The sequence below is a fragment of the Cricetulus griseus genome, chromosome 2 (assembly GCF_003668045.3).
Source record: "Cricetulus griseus strain 17A/GY chromosome 2, alternate assembly CriGri-PICRH-1.0, whole genome shotgun sequence".
Classification (NCBI taxonomy): Eukaryota; Metazoa; Chordata; class Mammalia; order Rodentia; family Cricetidae; genus Cricetulus; species Cricetulus griseus.
In genome coordinates this window covers 236,022,581-236,048,065 of record NC_048595.1, presented here as the reverse complement: position 1 = coordinate 236,048,065, position 25,485 = coordinate 236,022,581, and the positions used below count along the sequence as shown (strand labels likewise).

Sequence of the window (25,485 nt, the reverse complement as noted above, 5' to 3'; positions counted from 1 at the left end):
TTCTGATGTTCAGCTTGAACACATATCTGTCTCTGGGTTTTTGTTATTTATGCTATGCCCAACTTTCTGGCTCTGGTCTTTAAAAACACCCAACAAAGTGTAAGTATCTCCTGATATAATCCTCATTTTTTTTTTTTTTTATCTTTTTGGGTTTTTGAGGGGAGCAGGCATGGTTATGTATGTATATAAAAACCGAGGTTAGCCTTGAACTTGTGACCTTCCTGCTCCACCTCCTCAATGTTGGGATTAGAGGGCCTCCAAATATTGCATGCTTCTAATTTACTCCTGAATCATTTTATTCTCCCTAATTTACCATATATTATACTGATTTATAATTATCTACATTATTTTCCCTGATGTTTACAAATTCTACATAAGCAGGGGCTATATCGTCTTTTATTTGGTACTATATTGTTGGTATGGACATTATTTGACACAAACTAAAATCTTTGTTGAACAAATGTAATTAAAATTATTTGAGTGCCTGTGTTAAAAAAAAACTTTTAACCCTCTTGCCTCAGCCTACTATGGGCTGATTAAAATCGGTCATTTCTATTTCTTGAGGTTATACATTTTTTATATGATTATTATCCATTTGTGGCTATTCTGATATCTCCCCTAAACCCCTTATTACCAACACCACCAGTTACTTTGGAAATTTTCTTAAAATTTTGAAGATTTATTTTATTTTAAAATATGTGTACATGTATGCCTATGGGCAAGGTATGTACACACTTGAGCGCAGATAACCATGGAGTCCGGGAGAGGTGTTGGATCCCCTGGAGCTGGACTTATGGGTGGTTGTGAATCATTTCACACAGCTGCTGCAAGAGCAGTAAGCATTCTTAACTGTTGAGCTATCTTTCCTGCCCCTAGGTTTTGTTTGTTTGTTTGTTTTGACGCAGGAACTTCTTAGTATTTATGTAAGTTTGAATCTATTCCTTTCCTCTTTCTACTCTTTACTCTTATAAACTTGTTCCAAATCTTGACTTCAGTTTAAATTTTAAAATTACACACTTAATTATATAATGTACCAGGAAAGGTAGGCAGAGAAAAATCTTAATTATTTACTATGCCTCCAGCACTTTCAACTTTTCCCAATTCCATTTATTGAATACAGTATCTGTTATAATTATATTTCACTTATTCAGTAAGTCATGAAATGTAATTATAAAGTTATTATATGTAGTTAACAAGTACCAACATTATGGTTATTTTAAAATACCTTGATCATCCTTTGAATATTTCAATGGTTCTCAACCTTCCTAATGCTGTGACCCTTTAATACAGTTCCTCATGTTGTGGTAGCTCCCAACCATAATATTATTTTCATTGCTACTTCATAAATGTAATTTTGCTACTGTTTTGAATTGTAACGTAAATATCTGATATGCAGAATGGTTTTAGGTGAACCCTGTGAAGGATTGTTTGATCCCTAAAGGAGTCGTGATTCACAAGATGAAAACCACTGCTCTATATCATAAATATATGTTATCAATAGAATTTGATTCAACCAGGAAAAAGAAAACCAAAAAATTATGTTCTAGAAAAATCTCAGTGGAAGTATGATAGTCATTTTAGGTTAGAACATTATTTTGCACTTCAGAAAGCCCCTTCAATTAGCTAGTTAAATCAGGAGGGAAACATAACAAATGAGGCAACTAAACGAATGAAAACTAAGCACACTTTTTAAAAGCTACCATAGCAAATAGAGCTTAAACAGTCTGAAGAAAACATATGTAACTAACAGGAACACAAGTGTTTCCTTTTTTTTTTTTTTTTTTTGCAGTGCTGGGAATCAAATCCAGGGCCATTGAATGCAAAGCACCCACTCTACTGTAATTTTACATTCCAAGTCATTAATACCACTTACAGTTCTAGCCAAGACACATTTTTATAGACGTGCATAAATATCAACTTTAACATCCCATCTTATATATACCTCCAGGTGTTTACAGAGTATATTGTATGTTCTAAAATATAAAATATGTACATAACTCCTAATGAGAACATCATTGAGGGACAGTCTCACCTGCACTTCTGCTCCATTTCATCTTTTAGTTGCATTTCATTATGCAGTTGTTCTTCAAGCTTGTAGATTGTTTTCTGTAAACTTTCCTGCTTTAAAAAACAAACAAAAAAACCCTTCATTCTGTTAATGTCTACAGAAATTAAAAGTAACACCTTTTGTTACTATTGTATAGCTATTTGGAATATGGCTATTTAGTTTAATCCTTTATCTTTCTCAACAATATTAAGTGGTATTGTCTCAATACACTTGGGCATAATTCATATGTATATCAAAACACTATTATTCTAGGGCTAGGAATTAGTTCATTAGGAAGTACTTGCTACACAAGCACCTACATAAGAAGCTGGGCATGACTGCACATGGTTGCAATCCCACTGCTAAACAGGGAGGGTGAAGACAAGATGACCTTAGTCAATCAGTGAACTCTAGTGAAGTACCCTGAATCAAAGAATAAGGTAGACAGTAATAGAAGATACTGGATCTGATCTCTGGATCTGATCTCTTCACATACACATATGCAACACATGCACATATGCACACACCCCAATTTAACTAGTAAGATGAATAGTTAAAGGGCAGCAGACTAGGAAGAAAGTATCCAGGTAAGAAGCTATTGAAACAATTCAGGTGTGGGTATGTAGCAAAACCCTGGCTCTAAGCATGAAGAGTATGTTAGTTAGAAGATAGATCTAGAAAGCAAGAATTAAACAAAACAAAACAAAACAAAACAAACAAAAAACAGAGATATTACTATTACAAAAGGCAAGAAATCTAGAACATTGTCAGTGAAGGTTTGGACAGAGGAAGATTGTCAGTTTAACTCTGGTCTAGTCTTATGTGTCTGCGAAGTACCCAGGAAGATAGATTCAGGTGTGGAGCTAAGAGAAATAAAATGGGCATTCATGTGAGTCTATGGATACAAACACTATGGGAAACATTTAATATTAGTTGAGCAGTGAAAGGGGCTAAAAATTTAAAAAGTCATGAAAACAAGAGGAATTAAATTAATTACTAAAATTACAATGGTAAATGCAACAAAAAATAAGGAAAGTCAGTATCTAAAGCAGTAAGAAAAATTTTGTTCATTATATTTGGCCTCACAATGTGCATCTCAGCTACAACTTTCAAGGAGATTTGGTCATTAAATCAGATTTTTGTACACAGTTTTAGGCTAACATAAATTGTACTGCAAAGGAATAGTGATAACCAAAGACATCAGCCACTAGTGGAAATTTACACAATCACAACAAAACAAAACAAAACACAGAATAACCACAAAACAAAACAATCCAGAATATCCAAATAAATCAACTGAAGATTTACTCAAGTACTAGTTAACTTACATCCTAGAGAAAATCCAGGAAGTACAAGATTACAAAAAAATTTTTTGTTATTTTCCCTAGGAAGTAGTATTTTCATTTTAATAATTTTTGGGCTCCTTTTAGCTATATATTTTGCCAACAGTTTTTGGAATGAAAATTCAAAAGCCCACAGATTTGAAAGAAAACAAGGATGGGCATCATGAGAGGACAGGAATCAAGGGAAAGGAAGGAGGGAAGGTTGTAATTATAATTTTCAAAAATAAAGTGATTTTAAAAATGTTTAGAAAAAAAGCCCAAAAGAAAAAAGTGATGAGTGTCTAGAGAGATGGCTCAGTGGCTAAGAGCACTTACTGCTCTTCTGGAGGGTCTCAGTTCAATTCCCAGCATTCATTATCAAGTAGTTCACAAATGCCTGTAACTCCAGCTCCAGGGTATCCTGCACCCTTTTCTGACCTGCAAAGGTGCGAGCGCGCGCGCGCGCGCGCGGCGCACACACACACACACACACACACCACACACACACACACACACACACACACACACACACACACACACACACACTTTGGTTTTTTTTAAAATGACTAGTTCCTTTCCCCTTTTCTCATTTTTTAAAAAATCATATGTTTTCTTACATTAAGAGAAAATACATCAAAAGGAAAACAACTGTAACTGCTTTTTAAAAAATGGCTGCTGGCACTTCAGAGGTGGAATCAGAAAATTTATAATTCAAGGTCATCATAGATAGTATCATAGCTTAGGAAGGCTTCTATCTCAAAAAACCAAACCAAGTAAAAACTAAATATGTATCATTGGGGAAATGGCTCAGATGCACTGGGATGCATGAAATCCTGGCTTCTATTCCCCAGTATCACATACAGTGCATGTAAGTGACCCATACCTGTAATATCATCACTTGGGATTAAGGGGTACAAGGCTCAAGTTCATGGTCATCTTTAACTAGACACCGAGTCTGAGGCCAGTAAGAGCTACATAGTACCTTCCCTTAATACTCTTACAGAGCACCAGAGTTCAGTTCCTAGCACCCATATCAGGGAGCTCACAACCACCTGTAGATCTAGTTCCAGGTGACCTGAGGCTCACTCCCTCCTGTCTTCCACAGGTATTTGTGCTCACATAGTGTACCCAACATACACCAGGCACACACACATATGCATAAAAATGTTCAATCTTGAAAAACATGTAAAAACAATTTAAAAAATAATTGCTACTCCTTTGCTTCTTGTTAAAAGCATAAGCAAAATGATGAAGAAGATATAACTCAGTGGTCAAGCTTATAAGACACTGGCTTTAATCCCAGTATCAGAAAATGCCCAAAGTCCAACACAAAAGTAAACAAAAAGTGTCCTATGTAAATAAGGTATTTTAAGAATGCTTTAAGAATAACAATTACTCCTAAAAGTAGGAATTTTCCCCAGCAAAGTCCTATTTAACTAAAAAGGGTCCTTTTAAATTTAAGGAAGGAAGGCTTGTTTTTTAGCCACATGAACACCAGAAAGAATTTCTAACTAGAACACACCAAGTTCCTTAATAATATACTTATGTATATCATACAGTCCTAATTCCAAAGAATCAACAATTACGTTACGCTGAAACTACCGATTATTCTCTATTTCTCCAACTCCCTTTCAGTCTTAAAAATATACCACTGTGGTGATATTCTGTTTATGATCTAATAAAGCTTGCCTGAAGATCAGAATACACAGCTAGCCACAGCCATAGAGGCCAGGCAGTGGTGGTACACAACTTTAATCCCAGCAGCCATACTAGGTTAGCCATAGATGGTGGGCAGTGGTGGTGCACGCACGCTTTTGATCCCAGAACTAGAGAGGTATAAGACAGGAGCTTAGGGTCTCAGTTTATATTCAATCTGCAGTCACACTGACGACAGGATCGCCCAGGCCTTGGTAGAGGCAAGAACTCCCTGGTGACTGGCTGCTTTGCTTTTCTGATCTTCATCTTGAACCCCAATATCTGTCTACGGGCTTTTATTTTTCATGCTACATAACACCTTCTACTTTTGCCATAAAACCTACAAGCTACATTACCTGGATCTGCTGTGTTATGATTAGTCTCAGAATACAAGGGAAAATAAGAAAGCTGGGGATATGAAGTTTGTCTCCCAATACTCTTCTTTGTTATGCTTGGTGTTCTATATTCTGCGTTCCTCTTCTATTATGCCAGGCTTTCTAGGAGCTATAGCAACACAATTCTCTCTCCTTCCTCCCAGCAGTATAGGAGCAATGGCTTTCCTCTGCTGTTAGTCCAAAAGTTTCCTTTTGATACAGCCAGGTTAACCTGGAACCCCACATATCCAAAACTGGCTTTGAATTTGTGATCCTCCCCTGCTCAGCTTCCAGTGTATTAAAATTACAGCCATGTACCATTATGCTCAATCTCCAATTTCCTTAATGACAAAATGGTTTCTCATACATTCCTAATTCAAAGATTTAAAGGATAATAATTGCCAATCAGTAACAATTTATAACTTACTTTCTATTCATATATATGTGTGGTCCACAAGCGAGTTCCAGGACAGCAAGGGCTAAGTGAGAAACGCTGTCTCCAACAGGCAAACGAACGAATGTCATAAATATATAAACTCACTAACTGCACATCATAAGCAGTACATACGCTTACTCAATAGCATGCATACAACTACATTATCTGTGAATTTAAAAATAAATACCAGACTGACAGCAAGAAATACCTACCAAGCTTTTATCCACACTGGAGCTGGTTCTATTTTCACTGGCATTAGCTGAAGGTAAGTATCTACAGGGTACAGGGTAAGGAATTAAAAACAACAACAACAACCCACCTTTTCAATATTTACAGACAAACAAAAAGTATGCTGTGCTTGTTTTATGCTCAGTATTATACTAGCTAATTTTAAAAAATTAAGTACAAGCTTAATTTTTATTTTAGAAACAGACATATAAGTTAAATAGTTCTTAAGCAAATACTGTGATTATAAAACATTTTATAGGAAAATATATCAATATTTATACTGTATAAAATAGAATGAAAATAAAAACTTGCCAAATTTTAAATATACTTAAATGAAAACATAGTAATGATACAGCAACATCAAGAAACAAAGTGGTATTTATTACACAAAGTATTCCAATAGTTGCTGTTAAAATTCAAAGAAATCACAACTTCAGTGTGTTTCTTCTAATTTTGCTTTTAACTCCATCCAGGCTTTGAACTTTTATGTGTTTTTTTTTTTAATTTTTTATTTTTAATTCTTCACTCAGTATCTTGAGAAAGAGAATTCTAAATGTTCTTAAAACATTAGCAACACACTTTAGGCTCTCCCACAGATTTCTATATTTTAGATTTGCTACAAAATAGCACTAATAAAAGTGCATAGAACCAGGCAGCTCCATAGTACAGATATGATTACTAAAAATGTTACCAATATTGTATTTACTTCATTTTACTGAACATTCACATACTATACAAAATGCTTAGACATTTTAGAAAAGCAGTCAAAGTTATTTCCTAACATTATAACCTAAATAATATAACAAATAAAATCAGACTTTAGGAAAACCTATCCAGATCTCCTGTGTACATATGCCAACATAAGTATTACAGTATTATGTAATTGCCAGAAGGAAGGAGTTAAATAGTAGGCTTTTCTATGATGAAAGCTCAGGTGTCACTGGTGCTGTACATACACCCAGTGTTGTTCTAAGTAAATCCCTGGAGAATTGGGTTTAGGAGGCAGGGCTACAGTGCCCTCTTGTTTTCTATCTACAATAGACCAAATCCCTCACTATGAAAATTTGGACAAAAATGATAAGACTCTTTAAAGTAAAATTAGCTATAATTAAAATTTAGTAATCATGCTACATATTTAAAACCACACCATGAAGAATAAATTGATGAAAACAAAAGTTTGAAGTAATGAACAACAATGATGTGCAGATTTAAACCAGAAGATTTGTCATGTGCTTTGTTTGCCTGGTACTGGTCTAGCACTTTGTTTCTATTGAGTAGAACTTATTAACTTATATTGTACAGATCATCCATTTTCTCACTGGATATGCACCGTATCTTATAATGTACCATAGTATGGATCATACATGTGATAAAGAGCAAGATATCAAATATATTCGTTGAATGGATGAATGCCCAGCACAATGAAATAATGTCAAAGGTTAAGCTTATGCCTTAAGTACATGTAAAGCTATGTCTATCAGGTACTAACAGCAGATGGTACCAGTGGTCATAAGAGCTAACACTGAGTGCTCACTCCATGCAAAGCACAGCTGTGCTTTACTACAATTTTATTCATGTAGCCCTTAAACAATTAAGAATTATGCAGGAGCCACTGCTATCATTATTGTTATCCCTATTTTCTGGGGACTGAATCATTAAAGGTTACAGTTATTTGTCCAACATTACACAATAGGTACTATTTGATGTTACATCATTCATGGGAATGGTCACTCAATATTTTTTCTTTTGGAGGAAACAATTTTTCAAGAACTAATTATGATGGGCTTTTAGTAGCATCAATATGGTGAAGAAATGTCTTATGTTGTTCCAAAATTTTTGAGCCATAACTCTTTAAATAAAAATAGTGACTGAATTATCAGTACTAACAGTATTGTTTCATCTGTTATTTTTCACTTTAAGATATGCTACATAGGGGCTGGAGAGATGGCTCAGAGGTTAAGAGCACCGACTGCTCTTCCAGAGGTCCTGAGTTAAATTCCCAGCAACCACATGGTGGCTCACAACCATCCATTATGAGATCTGGTGCCCTCTTCTGGTGTGCAGATATACATGGAAGCAAAATGTTGTATATATAATAAATAAATAAGTCTTTAAAAAATATATATGTTACATAATTCAATATAGATTTTCCTGAAAAACTATATTCTGAACACGAATGAGATTTAACAATATGTAGATGTCTTAAGAAATTTTGTGAATATAAAAAATTATCACTTACCCCTAAATTACTGCTTAGTATACTTACCTACGATTGCTATAATATGTAAATCCTACAAAAGGTAGTTGATTGCCAACAAAAGCTTTAGGAATAGGAAATGTTTCTTCATCTCCTTTGTCTTCTTCCAAGTCATCAAAATTACTGGTATCAATGTCACTACTTAAATCAGGTACAACTGGTGCTACAGCTAAAAGCAGAAAGAAAGTAGTTGTTCTTTTCAAACTTAGTATACAAATATTGTGGATCAGAGATCTACATCAGCTCAGCACAGTAGCATGTGCCTAGTCCCAGCTACTCAAGAGGTTGTCAGGAGTGCTTCAGCTCAGAAGTTCAAGGATACTGAGCAACAAAACAGACTTCATCTAAAGCAAGTAAACAGAATTCCACACTAAATACTGATGGCTTCTTGTTTCTAAATAACTTGTGAACCCTAACATAAGATGCATTAAATTCTATAATACTAAGATTTACTAGAATTCAAAATTAAATGAAAATGATTATACACTCAGTTACTTATGCTTCAAGATTAAGTTGAATGCTGCAAGCAATTAAGATTTGCTACAGAACACAACAAAGTATACTTTTTTTAAAAAAAAGGTTTAATTGCTGAATAGTTTTTTTTTAAGTTGTTAATCTGTCATGCAGAAAACCAGAAATAAAAGTTATTTCTTAGTTGTCCTAGAAATAGAAGATGTAGGAAATCATTCATGATGGGATAAAGTTAAAGGGCACCTAAATAACAATGTAAAACCCTAGGAACTGTTTAAATATTCATAATACAAGAGAAAATACCACAAGAAATTAATGTTCCTAATGTCTTCTGGAGCTTGACTATGATACTAAAGTATAAAATCTTTAGTGTAAAGACAGAGCAGCCAAGAAAATACTGGATCATTACATTTGACACAATTATTTCACTTTCTTTAGAGAAAAAGATGAATGTGAGCAAAACCAACTGATCTTCTTTCATGGACTTTCTTATATAAAGGAGCTATTTTTTTCTTCTGAATCACTGGGATTCAGGCAAGAAAAATATTTATCAAGTTCAACCTTAGGCAATAGAACTATTTGGCCAATTTGCAGGAAAATGGATGGAACTAAAAGAAACCATTCTGAGTGTGGTAACCCAATTACAAAAAGACAAACATGATATGTACTCACTCATATGTGGATTTTAAACATAGTAAAGGATTACCAGCCTACAATCCACACTGCCAGAGAAGCTAGTTGGAGGACCCTAAGAGAGACATACAGGTCCCCTTTAGAAGGGGAAAGGGTCATGATCCCCTGAACAAATTGAGAGCACAGGAAGAGGGGGGAGGGAGCTACGAGAATGAGAAGGGAAGAAGAGGAAGGATGCAGAGGTCATGAGGGAGCAGAAAGGTTGAGTCAGGGGAAGAATAGAAGAAAGGGTATGAGATAGGTAGGGTTTTAGTTGGGGGGTGGTAGGGGAGGAAGAGAGGGAGAAGGGAACTGGGATTGGCATGTAAAACAGTCTTGTTTCTAATTCATATAAAAATAATAAAAAAAAAACTATTTGGCCAATTTTGGAACAAAGCCAACAAGTTAGTCCAATAAAGCCATAACATTAACTAACAGTAACAACAAAGGGGGAAGGAGGGGCCTTTCTACCACTCACTTTCATGGTCAAAAGAATTTCCTAATTAGATAATGTCATCATCCCAGTAATAGCAACTGTCTGATTTGCAAAGTGAGGAATAAATTATGGTCTTGGCAAAACTAATCATAAATCAATCAACCAATCTTTCTTTTTTTCTTTCTTTCCTTCCTTTTTAGAGTCCTACTGTGAAGCTTCGTCTGGCCTTAAACTTACTGAGACTTGCCTGCCTCTGCCTCCTGAGTGCTTGGAATTAAATTTGTGAACCACCACACCTGGCAAATTTACTTTTTAAAACAATAGCTTTCAATCTGAACTTTTTTTGTCCACTGAAATAACAGTTGACAATGTACACAACTGCAGCTATCATGAATAGAGGGAGAAATGCTATTGGCATCTGAGTCCATGAATACTGTTAAACAGCTTTATAATGCTAAGGACAACAGGCTCTGCTCCCATGTCCACAAAACAGATTTATCTAGTCAACTGCTAAAGCTAAAAAAACTTTTTAAAATTATCATGTAGTCAGGAGAGGGCCTAGGCCCTGGTCCAAATTACGTGACAGACTTTGAAGATACCCCATGGAAGGCCTCACCCTCCCTGGGGAGCATAAAGGAGATGGGTTAAGGGGTTAGTGGAGGGTAGGGGAGGAGAGGAGGGAGAGGGAACTGGGACTGACATGGAAAACAAGCTTGTTTCTAATTTAAATAAAAATTAGAAAAGAAAAGAAAATGTGCCAGGTGTGGTGGTATACACCTTTAACCCCAGAACTCAGGAAGCTGAGGCAGGAGGATCTCTAAGTTCAAGTTCAACAAAGTAAGTTCCAGGACAGCCAGGATGACAAAGAGAAACCCTGCTCAAAACAAAACTATAAAACTTGGGGCTGGAGAGATGAAGTTAAGAGCACTTGTTACTCCTGCAGAGGACCTAGGTTTGGTTCCCAACTCCTACACAGGGGCTCACAACAACCCATAACTCCAGCACCAGGGGAATAATCCAATGCCCTCTGACCTCCACAGGCACTAAATGGTGCAGATGTGCATGCACTCATACATATAAATTAAAATATTTAATATTTAATATTTTAAAATGGAAAAAATATCATATAGGAATATTTTAAAGAAGCCAACAAATGTGCCGTATTTTCTCTTGCTGTTATCAGTGTACTTGGTTTTCCTTTTGATTATTAAAAATATTTTATTATACTTATGTGTGCATACATGCCCATGGCATAGCATGGCATATTATGGAGGTCAGAAGACAACTTGTAGGTACGGTGATCCTGGTTTAAAATTCAAGGATCAGCCTTTGGTAGCAAGCAACTTTACCTACTGAGCCACCTTACCTGCCCATCAGAGTAGTTTTAAATGTGTCAAGGTTTTTCTGCTATTTTTTAAAAACTGTTGAGATGTAAGTGAAGACATCCTGGGAGAGGTCTAAAATCTCTCTTCAGAGTTGAGATGTTTAGACTGTCTGTGTATAGTGCCACCCAATCACATGAGAAATAGTGGCTTATTGTCAACAGTATTTAATTATAAACAGGCTTTGTTAACAAATAACCAATAGCTGGGCGGTGGTGGCACACACCTTTAATCACAGCACTAGGGAAGCAGAGACAGGTGGATCTCTGTGAGTTCAAGGCCAGCCTGGTCTACAGAACACCTTCCAGGATAGGCTCCAAAGGAACAGAGAAACCCAGCCTCAAAAAACCAAAAAAGGAAAATAAACAAACAGCCAGCCAATAACCTGGTGAGCATCAACAAAACTAACAGGGAATCCCCAAAACACCTCTCTCTACTGAAGTAAAGGTTTCTTAGCAAAAACTGTCAGAAGCAACTTTCTTAACCATATGATCTAATAAACACCTTAAAACAAGCAGGGGATGTTTTAAAAAGAGAGGGACTTGTGGACCCAAAGAGATGGCTCAGCAGTTAAGAGTACTTGCTGCTCTTGCAGAAGACCCAAGTTCTGTCTCCAGCACCTTCATCAAGTGGCTCACAATCACTTTTAGCTCCAGTTCCAGGGGAGCTGATGCCCTCTTCTGGCTTTTGTTAATGCTTATTTACATGCATGTGGTATGCATACATACACACAGGTGAACACACATACACATAAATTAATAAAATCAAAATAAAGGTAAGAAAAAAAAAAAAACAGGTGCTCACAATTTTGTGTTTCAGGAAATTTCTGTAATTGGCTAACAGAACAGAGACCATAGACAGGGGACATGAACTTTATAAAATGAGTTTGGACAGTCAATGCCCACAGGCAACAATAACCAACAATCCTTAAAGGACTAGTCTAATTTCAGAGCTAACATTGTAACATTCAAAATGTCAGACTCCTGACAAAAAAATTACAAGGCATACATGTGTATTTTTAAAGCAATATATGGTTCATTCACAGGGCATTTTTGAAAAAAAAAATGTTAAAAATCATCATTGAAAAATCCGAGACATCTCAATTACTAAATACAATTTTATAAGAACCATACAGAAGCAGGAGAATGATGCCTTAACTATCAGGAAATAGAAAAAGGAACCAAATAGAAATTCTGGCAGTAACCAGGCGGTGATGGCACACATTTAATCCCAGAACTCGGGAGGCAGAGGTGGGTGGATCTCTATGAGTTCGAGACCAGCCTGATCTACAAGAGCTAGTTCCAGGACAGCCTCCAAAGCAACACAGAGAAACCCTGTCCCGAAAAACCAAATAAATAAATAAATAAATAAATTCTGGCAGTGAAATGAAAAAGTAAGCAGAGCCTAAAGGAACTGTGGCACACCATCAACTGGACATGTACATCCTAATAGTTCTGGCAGGAAAAGGAGAAAAAGAGGCAGGAAAAATAGTTAAAGAAATAAAGTCCAGAACTCCCCAAATCTGATAAAATACATGAATTTAAATATCTAGGGAACTGAATACAAATAAAGGAAGCCTCCAAAAGACCCACATGAAGATGCACAGAGTCAAAGGTGTAATCAGTTATATGATTAAAAAAAGGAAAGATAACCACATAGATTAATATAAAAGCCAGGATTATTTACTAACGACCTAGTTTTTACTCATGAGACTTTTAAAAATGCATAGAATAATAATTAGAAATAAAAGCTGAACCAATTAAAAGTAGGGAAAAGAAAAAATTATATAGATGGCCACACATAAAGGTGTTTAACATCAGTAGTCATTAGGAAGCTGCAAACCAAAGCCACTATGAGCGGCATCAGAGTGGGTAACGATCCATTCTTCAAAAACACGGAAATGCAAATGGTTCTTAAATTCCACGTTGTGATACTCAAGACTGAAGATTTCTGCAAGCATCTATATATACTCTGCAAGGTATAAAATAGCTATAATGTAACATAATAAATATATTTCTATACTAACATTAGTCGAGGAATAGCTGGACAGTGGAGAAATCTAAATATTTAATGACTGATAAATGGGTTTAACAAAATGTGGCATACATACTAACAATGGAAACCATGACTGACATTGCAACATAGATGAGACAGGTAGATATCAGCTAGGTCAAACAAGCCTGCAATAGAAAGGTAAATACTATGGTGTTCTACTTAAATAAGGGTATCTCTTGTATAATCAAATTCATAGAGACAGAAAGTTATACATTTCTTAATGTGGGTCAACTGGAGAAAGAAGAAAGGACATTAGATTTAATGAATAAAGATTCTTAATTTGGAATGATAGTTTTGGAGATTCACAATGATGATGTTGTATGTCAATGTGAATATATTTAATGCTGATACAAGTTAAATATGACTAAAGTAAAGGATTTTGTCATGCCCACTCTACTCCTTCAAAGGAAAAATACTTATTTAAAACAAAAATGAATCCATTACAATGTCAACAAAGTCTAAATTTTTAAAAAGCTCTGACTTGCAAGTTAGACCCTAAATTCCTTATTAACTAAGTAGTTTTTACCATGAGAGTGTAAAATTCAGAGAGAGTGTATGAGTCTTAATAAATAAAACTCACTTGTTTCTTACTAAATTGAAAGGACATAAGCAGACAGTTTGTCACTGGTACCTCATGTATTTCTCACCAGCTACAGGTAGATTAAGCAATGTCAGTACTTTCTTTCCAATGAGATGATGAATAAGGAAATGTTTTGCAGGTAACCACACTATGGTTAACAGCATTATAACACAACACTGGATGTAATAAACATCGGATCATGTACTTCCACACAAAAGTTTACTGTCAACATGTTGAAGCCTTATTTTTCTGTAAGTATTATTAAATAGGAGAAAAATCTTTAAATAGAACAAAATATTAAAATGATCAAAGGCTGGAAAATCACACAGATGTAGATTTGAATCCCTGCATTGCCAATGGCTTGTGGTGTGGTAAGGTTCTTCAGGGGAAGAGGGTCTTTTCATTTCTTTAGTTGTGTCTCTCTCTCTCTCTTTTTAAAGATTTATTTATTTATTTTTTAAGCTTTATTTATTTTATGTATGAGTGCTTTATCTCATTATAGATAGTTGTGAGCCACCATGTCGTTGCTGAGAATTGAACTCAGGACCTCTGGAAGAGCGGTCAGTGCTCTTAACCTCTGAGCCTTCTTTCCAGCCCCAGTTTTCTAACTTAATCTCATACTCCTGTCACTTCTTCAACTCTGTCTCAAGTAGATATAAAAGTAATCTTATAATCTAAATTTTATGCCTTTAAATAAAAGGTGAATAGATTCAGGAGACATGGAGAAAAACAGGTTGACTAGGAGACTAATTGTCACGGTTACTTTAAAACATTTTGAGTTATAAAACTAGATGAACTGTAAAAGAAAAGCAATTTTACCAAGGAAAAATGGAAACTCAAAAGTATTAAAAGTAATAATAGTTTGAACTGGAGAGATGCTCAGCCATTAGAGCACTGGCTGTTCTTGGGGAGCCTGTTTGGTTCCTAGTACACATATGGCAGTGCAAACTATCTACAGCTCTAGTCCCAGGGATACAACACCCTCTTCTTGCCTTTGTAGGCACCAGGCACACACATTACATATACATACATGTAAGCAAACATCCAGTTATTAAAAATAAAGGAATCATCAAAAGGAATTATAATCATTATATATAATTATTTAAAGCTTAATTCATTAAGTCCAGTTCAGAATAAAGAATTTTGACATTTTAGGAGAAGGCCATAAAGACTCAGGAATCGGGGAAAGATAAAAAAATTATAGTAGTTCTACAGCTTTTTGTTTTCCAATAATCACAGAGCAGAGCCTATAAAGTTTAAGAAAAACTATAAAAATGCTCCTAAGTATGCTGAATCTAACAAAGACTACCACAAAACTGTGAGGATAGACATGTGGTTTGGTGGTACAGTGCTTGTCTGGAACACATAAAATCCTCTACCTGATTCTCAGTATCACCAAACAAACAAAACAACAGCAATAACAAAAAACCTCTAGAAAACAGAAAGCAATACAACTCTTTAAAATATAAAGAAATGACAATACTAATAAAAATCACAGCCGGCATTGGTGGTGCACACCTTTAATCCCAGCACTCGGGATGCAGAGGCAGGCGGATCTCTGTGAGTTCCAGGCCAGCCTGGTCGCCAGGACAGGCTCCAAAGCTACACAGAGAAACCCTGTCTCAAAAACCAAAAAAAAAAAAAAAAAAAAAAAAAAAAATAACAAAAGACAGCAATAAATTATTAAGTATAAAGTCATTTGCTTTAAAGCTATAAGTCCTCCCCCCACTTTTTAAATAGATAAAAGCAGTTTTATGAAAGACATGCCGCGTTATAATAAAGTGACATGGATTTGAACTCCAATTCCCATACAACTGTAAGCTGCACAAGGGGAAACTTTGACACTGTTGTTTCTTCCAATGCCTGTTGGGAGCCAAATCTCACGGCTTGGCATGAGATCCTAGGCCATGCTTGGCAGGCTACATAGTTAACCTTTACATAGCAGCTCCTTAGAACCTCAGCTCAAGAAAAGAAACAACTTGACCCAATCCTCCACCCACAGGCTCAGTCACCTAGGCAACCCTTCCTGGGCCTCTTACTCATAAACTCTTTACCCTCCCAAACATCCTCTTTGTGGCTTCCTAATATCCTGCCTACACTAACACCTGCCTCACAAACAACCCATCCTACCCCCTCCCCATATCTTGCTCGGCCGACTATATAAGCTAGCCTGAGAAAAGTAAAGTTTGCCACTTGATCAGAACCCTGTTTTGTGGTCTTTCTTTCTGTGTCTCTTGTCCCCATTCCCTATCCCTGACTCTCTTGCCCCAAGTTGACGTCCTGCAGGTCAGGACAAATGCCTGGAATAAAATCATACTTGGCCTGAAATAGGGATTCAAATATTTCTCTTCCGCCTAATACCAACTTTTCAAGCCAAAAGAGAAATAGAACCATCCAATTTTTAAAATGGTTTACTATGTAGTTATTCTATAGTTACCTGAATATTTCCTAATTCTTAAAAAAAAAAAATCAAAAACAACTCAAAAGATACTTCTCTTCGGTCTCCATATATACTTTTTTAGTTTTTTTTTTTTTAACCTTTCTAAATTTATTAAAAGCATACATGAATAAAAGAACAAAACTTTTCAGTGTAACTATCTGCCTCATTTCCTGCTCGTTGCTGTCTAGCCTTGCAGCCTAAACACAATAATAGTATCCCATCTATCATTTGAGCAGGTTTTTCCCTAGGTGTAACTGTTACTGAGTTCTCCCAAGGTCACATTGCTGCTGTAGCTTCTCTAATAAGCCTGTAAGTACACAGTCAATGACACTTTTTGCTATAGTACAATCTATCGGCCTCTAGAGTAATTTGCTTCTCCTTCTTCTTGGTAAGTTTCTAGCTTAGGACAATATGTTATAAAAATATGTAACTACTTTGTTTAGTAATCTTTGATAACTAGAATATACCACTAAAACTAGCAAATATCCTTAACCCATTTCTTCAAAATTAATTAAAAAATTTACCCTTCAAGTAAAAACTACCACTGTCTCATGAATTCCACACTCTTAATGTTCCTAACAGAATCCAGGAGAGTACATGACTATGACATAGCAGCATTATTCTTCTGATAAATAAAAAGGAAAGAAAATTCTAAAATTTTTCCAAATCTGGAATATCTTTGGTGCTATTACATCATATTAATATAACTTATGTACAGTTTTCTTCAGATCACCTTGTAACTTTAACTTTCTTTTATAAAAACTAAGGAAATATTCTACAATGACTGAAAATTTCTAGCATACTATGTATTTATTTCACAACTGCAATCTTCAAATCAAGTATACCAGAAGTTCCAATGTCCATACAAAAACTGAGTTACAATCTGTACTTAGCAGTAACATAGCCTTCTTATACCTTAAGTATTAATTAAAATAAGAGAAAACTAGTCTTTTAACAGGGGAAAACATTTTTTGTTTTGTTTTTCAAGACAGGCATTCTCTGTAGCTTTGGGGGTTGTCCTGGAACTCACTCAGTAGACCAGGCTGGCCTTGAACTCACAGAGTTCCACCTGTCTCTACCTCCCTAGTGCTGGGATTAAAGGTGTGTGCCACCACCGCCCAACTGGGAAAACATTTTGATTCCAATTGTTCCTACTTACTGATTTTTTTCATACAGAAATAACTAAGCCTATAGTTATTTCTATATGGAGAGTAACTCAAAAATGATCAAGTATCAACTATGACTGTTGAGCCCAACTCTATTTCCACCAGTATGGTATGTGCAAGTAACATGAGAGGCACAGCTCCACAAAGTTCTACAGCATTATCAAATATTCTTTTTAACTAGGCTTAGACAATTTTTATAAAGCACTGTGAACTTATTTTCATCAACTATACACAAATATTTAGCAAGGCACTTTAAACTTCCTACAACTACTTTCAAACACTCTTGAGTGCCCAAGGGAAAAAAAAAAAATAACTTACTGTCTCGGAGTGTTTCCCAAGCCCACTGATCATTTTTGAAGAAGAGATGACGTTTGATTTCCTCTACACCATTTCTGCCCAATCTCACCTCTCTAAATAGAAAGGAAGAGGAAACATAATAAATCATTTAAGATCTTATTATAACCTGTATAGGTTTCTTTGTGACAGAACAACAAATCTCAGCGGATCTGTCATCTTAAAAATTATCAGGTGGGGTGTGGTGGCTCATGCCTTTACTCTCAGCATTCAGGAGGCAGAGACAGGCAAATCTCTGTGTTAGAGGCCAGCTCGGTCTACAGAGCAAGTGCCACAACAGCCAGGACTATGCAGAGGGATCCTGTCTTGAAAAAACCAAAATCTATTATCAGCAAAAATTTCAGAAAAACAGCAGATTGACATTAAAGAAATTTTTTTGAAAGGAAAACAATAAAAAAGCAGACTTATTCCTATTTTTCATTGTTAATGAAAACCCAGACAAAAAGATTTATATGACAAGTCAAACACAATGACTTTTCTTGTTTTTAAAATTTGTGGTATAAAGTTTTTGTGTAAAAAACTTTAATTCATACCAAATTCTACCAAAGATCCCAGAAACATTTAAAATTTTAATTTCCACTTTATTTTTAAGAACTATTCAGCTGGTGGCTCAAAACTTTAATTCCAGCACTAGGGAGACAGACACAGGCCGATCTTTGTGAATTCCAGGCCAGCCTGGTCTATAGAGCAAGTTCTAGGACAGCTTCCAAAATTACAGAGAAACTCTGTCTCAAAAAATCAAAACAACAACAAAAACCCTATTCATTCTTTTTTTTTTTGTTTTTTTTTTTCCAGACAGGGTTTCTCTCTGTGAGCTTTGGAGCCTATCCTGGCACTCGCTATGGAGACCAGGCTGGCCTCGAACTCACAGAGATCCACCTGCCTCTGCCTCCTGAGTGCTGGGATTAAAGGCTTGCGCCACCAACGCCCGGCGTATTCAGCCTTTTTAATCAATGAAAACCTTTAATGGCAAAGCAGAGCATGGGGGATTTGACTATATCCTGTCAGTAAGTGCAGAGGAAGGAGAATTACAAACTCAAGGCCAGATGAAACTACTCTGAGACTGTAGTCCAGTGGCATAGCACATAAGATTGAACAATGTCTTGGGCTCAGTCTGCAGTAAACAGTCAGGAACACTTAACAATGAATAAAAACAAAATCCACAAGTACCACTACCCTCTTTTTGGAGGGCATAATGAACTAAAACAGTGAAAATAGGTGTTTTTGGCGATTTTTTCAAAAGTTACAAACATTGTTTTATATGTGTAACACTTTGTTAGCATCTTTCAATGACTCGATTTCTCAGGCTACATTCATGGGTACACAGTACTTATCTCACTGTAACTCCCACTGTAGAATGTTTGTCTATTTCTCCCAAGAGAACTATGAGGTTACTTGAGGCAGATGCCATGTAACTTGTTTATTTCTATATGGCTAGCACCAAACATACAACACAAGACAGTTACTTACATTAAAAAGTAAAAATCTGAACTGTGTCTTTCAAGCTCTAAAGAACATATTCAAGATATATTAATTTTAATTAAAGATCAAATTGAAATATATATAAATATAGGCTTCTGTTGCTACTTAAATTAGGAATATACAACCAACATTAAATGTAATCTTACAAAGTTATTTGATTCTGTCTTGTGCATTCAAAGTAATTAACCCAAGTTCTTACACAAGTACTCCATTGAACTAAATCCCTACTTTCCTGTATATCTTAAGTCCTGGGTCAATTTCCAGAACTGCAAACATAAATATTACAGTAAACTACAAAAGTGTATAAAATGTTCCATTTTTTTTGTTTCAAAATCACATCTGTTTATAAACACTTGTTGCAGTAGGAAAACACAACAGCCATAACTAAGTTTATAAGAAAGGCACTAATTTTAATACTATATACCACCAAATCAAAACTAGTATAAATCAAAACTGGTGTATCATCACTTTTTTGTAACTAAGAGGAATATGCTTTCCATTAGTGCAAATCAGTGATGAAAGATGCACACAAATTTCAGAGGTTTTAATGCATCAAGAAAAAAAATGTACAGCTAGGTGTGGTGTCACCTATCTTTAACCCAGCACTCAGAAGGCAGAGGCACGTAGATCTCTTTGAGTCTGAGGAAGTCTGGTCTACAAAGTAAATTCCAGGACAGCCTGAGCCTTGTGGGAAGAAAGAAAAACAAAAAATCCAAGATTCAATAGTTATCAGTCTTATAATTAAGTTAAAATACAACAAAAGAAAAATTATCTGGCTATTAGCCGCCTGTTCGTATGCACTAAGCTGACAGCCAAAAAGGATATCACAATATCCTAACCTTTTGTCAGGCTTCATTATCGTAAGTAATTTTCAAGACATCGGCTTTTAAATTCCAATAGTTCTCATGAAAGAACTTTAAAAACTGAGAGGCAAGATAAGAGGGAATACCTTAGAATTTAAAGAAGTGCATAAGCTGATGAGATGGTTCAGCAGGAAAAAGTACATGCTGTGCAAGTGTGACAACTTGGCTTTGAGAGGAGAGTAGGGCTAACCTGTATGCTGGAGCCCCAGTATACACATAACAACAACTAAAGGAAACACAGTGTCAAAATTAGTTACCTGTCGGTAAGGAAGGCACAAATGAGATTTTTTGCTTCTTTTGATATGTCATTATCATCAGGGAAAGTAAGTGAATTTTTATGGTTCATAATTTTACTGTAAGTTCCAACCAAAGAATCTGCATAAAAAGGTGTATCACCTGAAAAAATTGACAGAAAAAAATGAAAGTCAAAGAAATACATTTGTAAAAATACATATTTTCAAGAAAGAATCTATCAGTTACCTGGTTAAAAAAAAATAAATATTTGTTAAACTAAAAGTACACACTGGTGGTGGCATAAGTGGATGCTAGCATGTAGAAGACTGCAGATAGACCCATATCTATCATCATGCACAAAACTTAAGTCCAAATGGATCAAAGACCTCAACATAAATCCAGCCACATTGAACCTATTAGAAGAGAAAGTGGGAAGTACCCTTGAACAAATTGGTACAGGAGACCGCTTCCTGAACATAACACAAGTAGCACAGACACTGAGATCAACAATTAATAAATGGGACCTCCTGAAATTGAGAAGCTTTTGTAAGGCAAAGGACACAGTTAATAAGACTAAAAGGCAGCCCACAGAATGGGAAAAGATATTCACCAACCCACATCTGACAGAGGACTGATCTCCAAAATTTACAAAGAACTTAAGAAGCCAGTCACCAAAACACAAAATAATCCAATTAAAAAGTGGGGTTCAGAACTAAATAGACAATTCTCAATAGAGGAGTCTAAAATGCTCACCATCCTTAGCCATCAGGGAAATGCAAATCAAAACAACTCTGAGATACCATCTTACTCCTGTCAGAATGGCTAAAATCAAAAACACCAATGACAGTTTATGCTGGAGAGGATGTGGAGAAAGGGGAACACTCCTCCATAGCTGGTGGGAGTGCCTACTTGTATAACCCCTTTGGAAATCAGTATGACGATTCCTCAGGAAAATGGGAATCAGTCTACCTCCAGTTCCAGCAATTCCACTCTTAGGCATATACCTAAAAGAAGCACATTCATACAACAAGGACATCTGTTCAGCTATGTTCATAGCAGCACTATTTGTAATAGCCAGAATCTGGAAGCAACCTAGATGCCCCTCAACTGAAGAATGGATAGAGAAAATGTGGTACATTTACACAATGGGGTTCCACTCAGGGGGGGGGGGAATGGAATCTTGAAATTCACAGGCAAATGAATGGCACTAGGAGAAACCATCCTGAGTGAGGTAACACAGTTACAAAAAGACATGGTATTAACTCACTCATATATGGATTTTAGATAAGGAAGAGGAGGAAATGGGGGAGCAGTAAGACTGAGTTGTGAGAAGAATAGAGGAGAGCAGGATGAGATATCAGAATAGAGGGAACCATTATAGATTTGAGGAGAGATCTGGCACTAGGGAGAGTTCCAGAGATCTACAAGGATGACACCAACTGGCAATCTAAGCAATAGTGGAGAGGCTTCCTTAAAAGCTGTTCCCCAATAATGAGATTGATGACTACCTTATATGCCACCCTAGAGCCTTCATCCAGTAGCTGATGGAAGCAGAAGCAGACACCCACAGCTAAACACTGAACTGAACTCCTAGAACCCAGTTCAGTGCAAAGAGGGAGGAGTGAAGAACAAAGGGGTCAAGACACATCTGGTGAAACCCACAGAAACAGCTGACCTGAACAACAGGGAACTCATGGACCCCAGACTGATGGCTGGGAGGCCAGCACGGGACTGATCCAGATCCTCCTGAACATAGCAGTCAGTGAGGAGGCCTCGGCAATCTACAGGACTTCTGGTAGCAGACCAGTATTTATTCCTGGCATATGAATGGACTTTGGGAGCCCAGTCCACGTGGAGGGATGCTCTCTCAGCCTGGAGCTATGGGGGAGGGCCTAAGCCTGACCTGGATGATATGACAGTCTTTGGCAATCCCAATGGAGGGCCTTATCTTCCCTGGGTAGCAGAGGGGGGATGAGGTGAGGGGTTGGTAGGGGGTGGGGGAGGAGGGGAGGGAGTGAGAACTGGGATTGACATGTGAAGCTTGTTTGCTTCTAATTTGAATTTTAAAAATTTAAAAGAAAAAAGAAAAAGGAAAAAACAGTTAACATCACAAAGTTATACTATAAACAACTTTTAAAACACAGACAAAACACATTAGGGAGCATGTTTATTTCACACAAATTAATACTGCTTAATATAGTATTTTATGAGAAGCCAAGTGATGAGTTTAGGATGAAAAACATAAGATGCTTACACAAAACAGAAGTTGGAGAAATGCCTCAGCAGTTAAGAACACTTGCTGCTCTTACATAGGACCCAAGCTCTATTCCCCACCTTCTGCAGGACAGTCAGGCATGCACATGGCACACAGACAAAACATTCACTGCAGATAAAATACTCATACACATAAAATAATTTAAAAATCAGGGCACAAAAGCACTGATCACACGCACGCACGCACGCGCACAGCTCCTTTACTCACCTACAAGCATTTCATATAAAAATACCCCAACTGACCACCAGTCACACTCTCGTCCATAATAGCCATCACCACCTTGGGATTTTAATACTTCAGGTGAAATATAATCAGGTGTTCCAACTGCTGTATCACATCGTACCATACCTTCCTAAAAGGAGAAGCAAGCCTGGATTAGGATTTAATTGTTTTCAATTTAAAATAGCCTAAAGAAGAACTGAATTATGTAATATCATACCAAAACACACTATTCACAGTAGTACTCACTAGATGCCAACATTTCTTATTCTTCTAACTGCCAATATAATGACTGCAGATTAACTGCAGAGACCAAACTAAGGCAAAGAGATTGACAGGATTATATAACAAAGCATTTCACAACATACAAATACTGATTTCATCATATTTTAACCAAACTATCTGACTGTGCTAGAACTGTGATAAAAATAGGGAAAAGCTAGCTGGACAGAAATGAAATTGAGCAGCATGTGTAAGGCAAAGGGCTTAACAGTGCTACCATGGAATAACTATAAAATCTGCATTTTAATGCCCTCCTCCAAAAATATTTATTTTTACCTACTCGATTGAATTAAAACTAAATGTTGACACAATAGTTTTTATGTAGCTTTTCCTTTTAATCAATATCTCAAAATGATAACTATATATTTCTAATTGCTGTAAAATATAAATAAGCCATTATAAACTAAGAAAGGTGGCATATTTCCTCTTTTAGCTATACATATAAATTATTATTATACAAATAGCGAACATGAGTTTGTCTTACAACTCACTTTTTAAAAAAGATTTTATTTATTTATTGTGTATACAACATTCTACCTCCATGTATATCTGCATACCAGAAGAGGGCACCAGATCTCATAAGGGATGGTTGTGAGCCACTATGTGGTTGCTGGGAGTTGAACTCAGGACCTCTGGAAGAGCAGCAGGTGCTCTTAACCTCTGAGCCATCTCTCCAGCCCCACAACTCACTCTTAAACCACAAAAATCTTGTATATTTTAAGAGACAGCAATTATTCATAAAATATTTCTGAAACATATGAAATTCATTTTTATGATTTTAACATTTAGTAACATTTGCACTAATTCCCCTTTCTACTTACCAGTAATATATATGACAAAGCTGTTATGAAAGATTTAGTAAATCTAGCAATCTACATTTACCCCAAATAGAGAGGGAAAAATAAACCACTGACAAGTTACTAATACAACATTGTAGCCACAGTAACAAGAACAACAAATATGGTCCTGTTGATTCTGGACAAATACAGATATGGCTAGTGAATTTTTAACAGCATTTTCTAAGGAAATACTATCTTGAATTACAAAACAAAATTAGAATTTAAAAATTAACCTTATTCATCTTCATGCAAGTACCAAAATCTGCTAACTTCAAATGTCCAGACTTATCCAGCAGCATGTTATCAGGCTTTACATCTCTGAGTGAGAGAAAAAACAAACAACAGAGTATTACTGAAACAGATCAGACACTGACAAAGGCTATGAAGCAGGTACTTCAGACCAAGTCCCCTTAACCTACATGAGACAACCTAAATCAGTATGTGCTCTTATTCACACCCAGAGACTCAAGTGCATCAAAACACTCCTTTACGTACTGGGTTTTTGTTTGTTTGTTTTTAAATGCAGTTTTTTTTTCTTTTTTATGTTTTTTTGAGACAGGGTCTCTGTGTGTAGCTCACAGTTTGATTCTTATGATAAAATCAGTAACTTCAGTAAAAAAATGCGTATCATCTATACACAGAAGGCAAATGAAACACCAATGTTTGCCTAGGGAATGAAAGACATTTCCTTCAGCGGCATTGCCACTGCTAAATCCTTATGTTCCTGAAAATGACCCCACAACCACACTCCTGTAAGCAACCCAAATTAAAGTCACAGGGAAGAAAAAAGATACTAAAGTACAAGGGAGATTAGTTGGCTACAGGAAGATCAGTAGGAACAGGACATGAATGGGTAACAGGTGATGAATATGATCAAAATACATTAAACAGAAGTAAAAACATAACAAACCTATTATGTGTAATATGGTAATAAAAATTAAAATAAAGTAATACTCATCACATAACTTTTGGAAACCACTTTACAATTTTTATTTTATGTTTAGTTTTTGGAGACAGGGCTTCTCTGTGTAATAAGTAGCACTAGCTGCCTGTCTTGGAACTCAATTTGTAGACCAGGCTGGCCTTGATCTCCCAGAGATCCACCTGCCTCTGCGCCTCCGGAGTGCTGTGATTAAGGCGTGCACCACCATGCCTGGCAATAGTTTTCACCTTTTAATACATGATATAAAAATTATAAAACTAGATTAACATTATTAACGAATATATTTACAACAAGATTAAGCTAAATGCACTAGAATTCTAACATGCCACCTGTGTCATAGGGGAGAAATTAAGTAGGCCAGGAATAGAAAATATTAATCAAGTGATGTTTAAGTTCTCTTTCACTACTCCTTTCAAAAAGTAAGAAACTAAAA

At 36.1% G+C, this 25,485-nt stretch overlaps 1 protein-coding gene across 4 annotated transcripts in view; it reads right to left on the bottom strand.

The window, feature by feature from the left end:
• The window catches only part of Rock1 (Rho associated coiled-coil containing protein kinase 1), a 108,409-nt gene that overhangs the window by 44,782 nt on the left and 38,142 nt on the right, over window positions 1–25,485 (bottom strand). For 3 of the 4 annotated variants that reach the window (XM_027403635.2, XM_027403637.1, XM_027403638.1), the window contains exons 6-12: window positions 24,343–24,427; window positions 22,977–23,121; window positions 20,518–20,656; window positions 17,880–17,971; window positions 8,369–8,528; window positions 6,087–6,147; window positions 2,033–2,121 (exon numbers count right to left, since the gene is read on the bottom strand). In XM_027403635.2, coding sequence (XP_027259436.1) covers window positions 2,033–2,121; window positions 6,087–6,147; window positions 8,369–8,528; window positions 17,880–17,971; window positions 20,518–20,656; window positions 22,977–23,121; window positions 24,343–24,427 — 771 coding nt within the window. The remainder of the gene's footprint in view (window positions 1–2,032; window positions 2,122–6,086; window positions 6,148–8,368; window positions 8,529–17,879; window positions 17,972–20,517; window positions 20,657–22,976; window positions 23,122–24,342; window positions 24,428–25,485) is intronic. The other variant, XM_027403636.2, reaches the window with a different exon arrangement.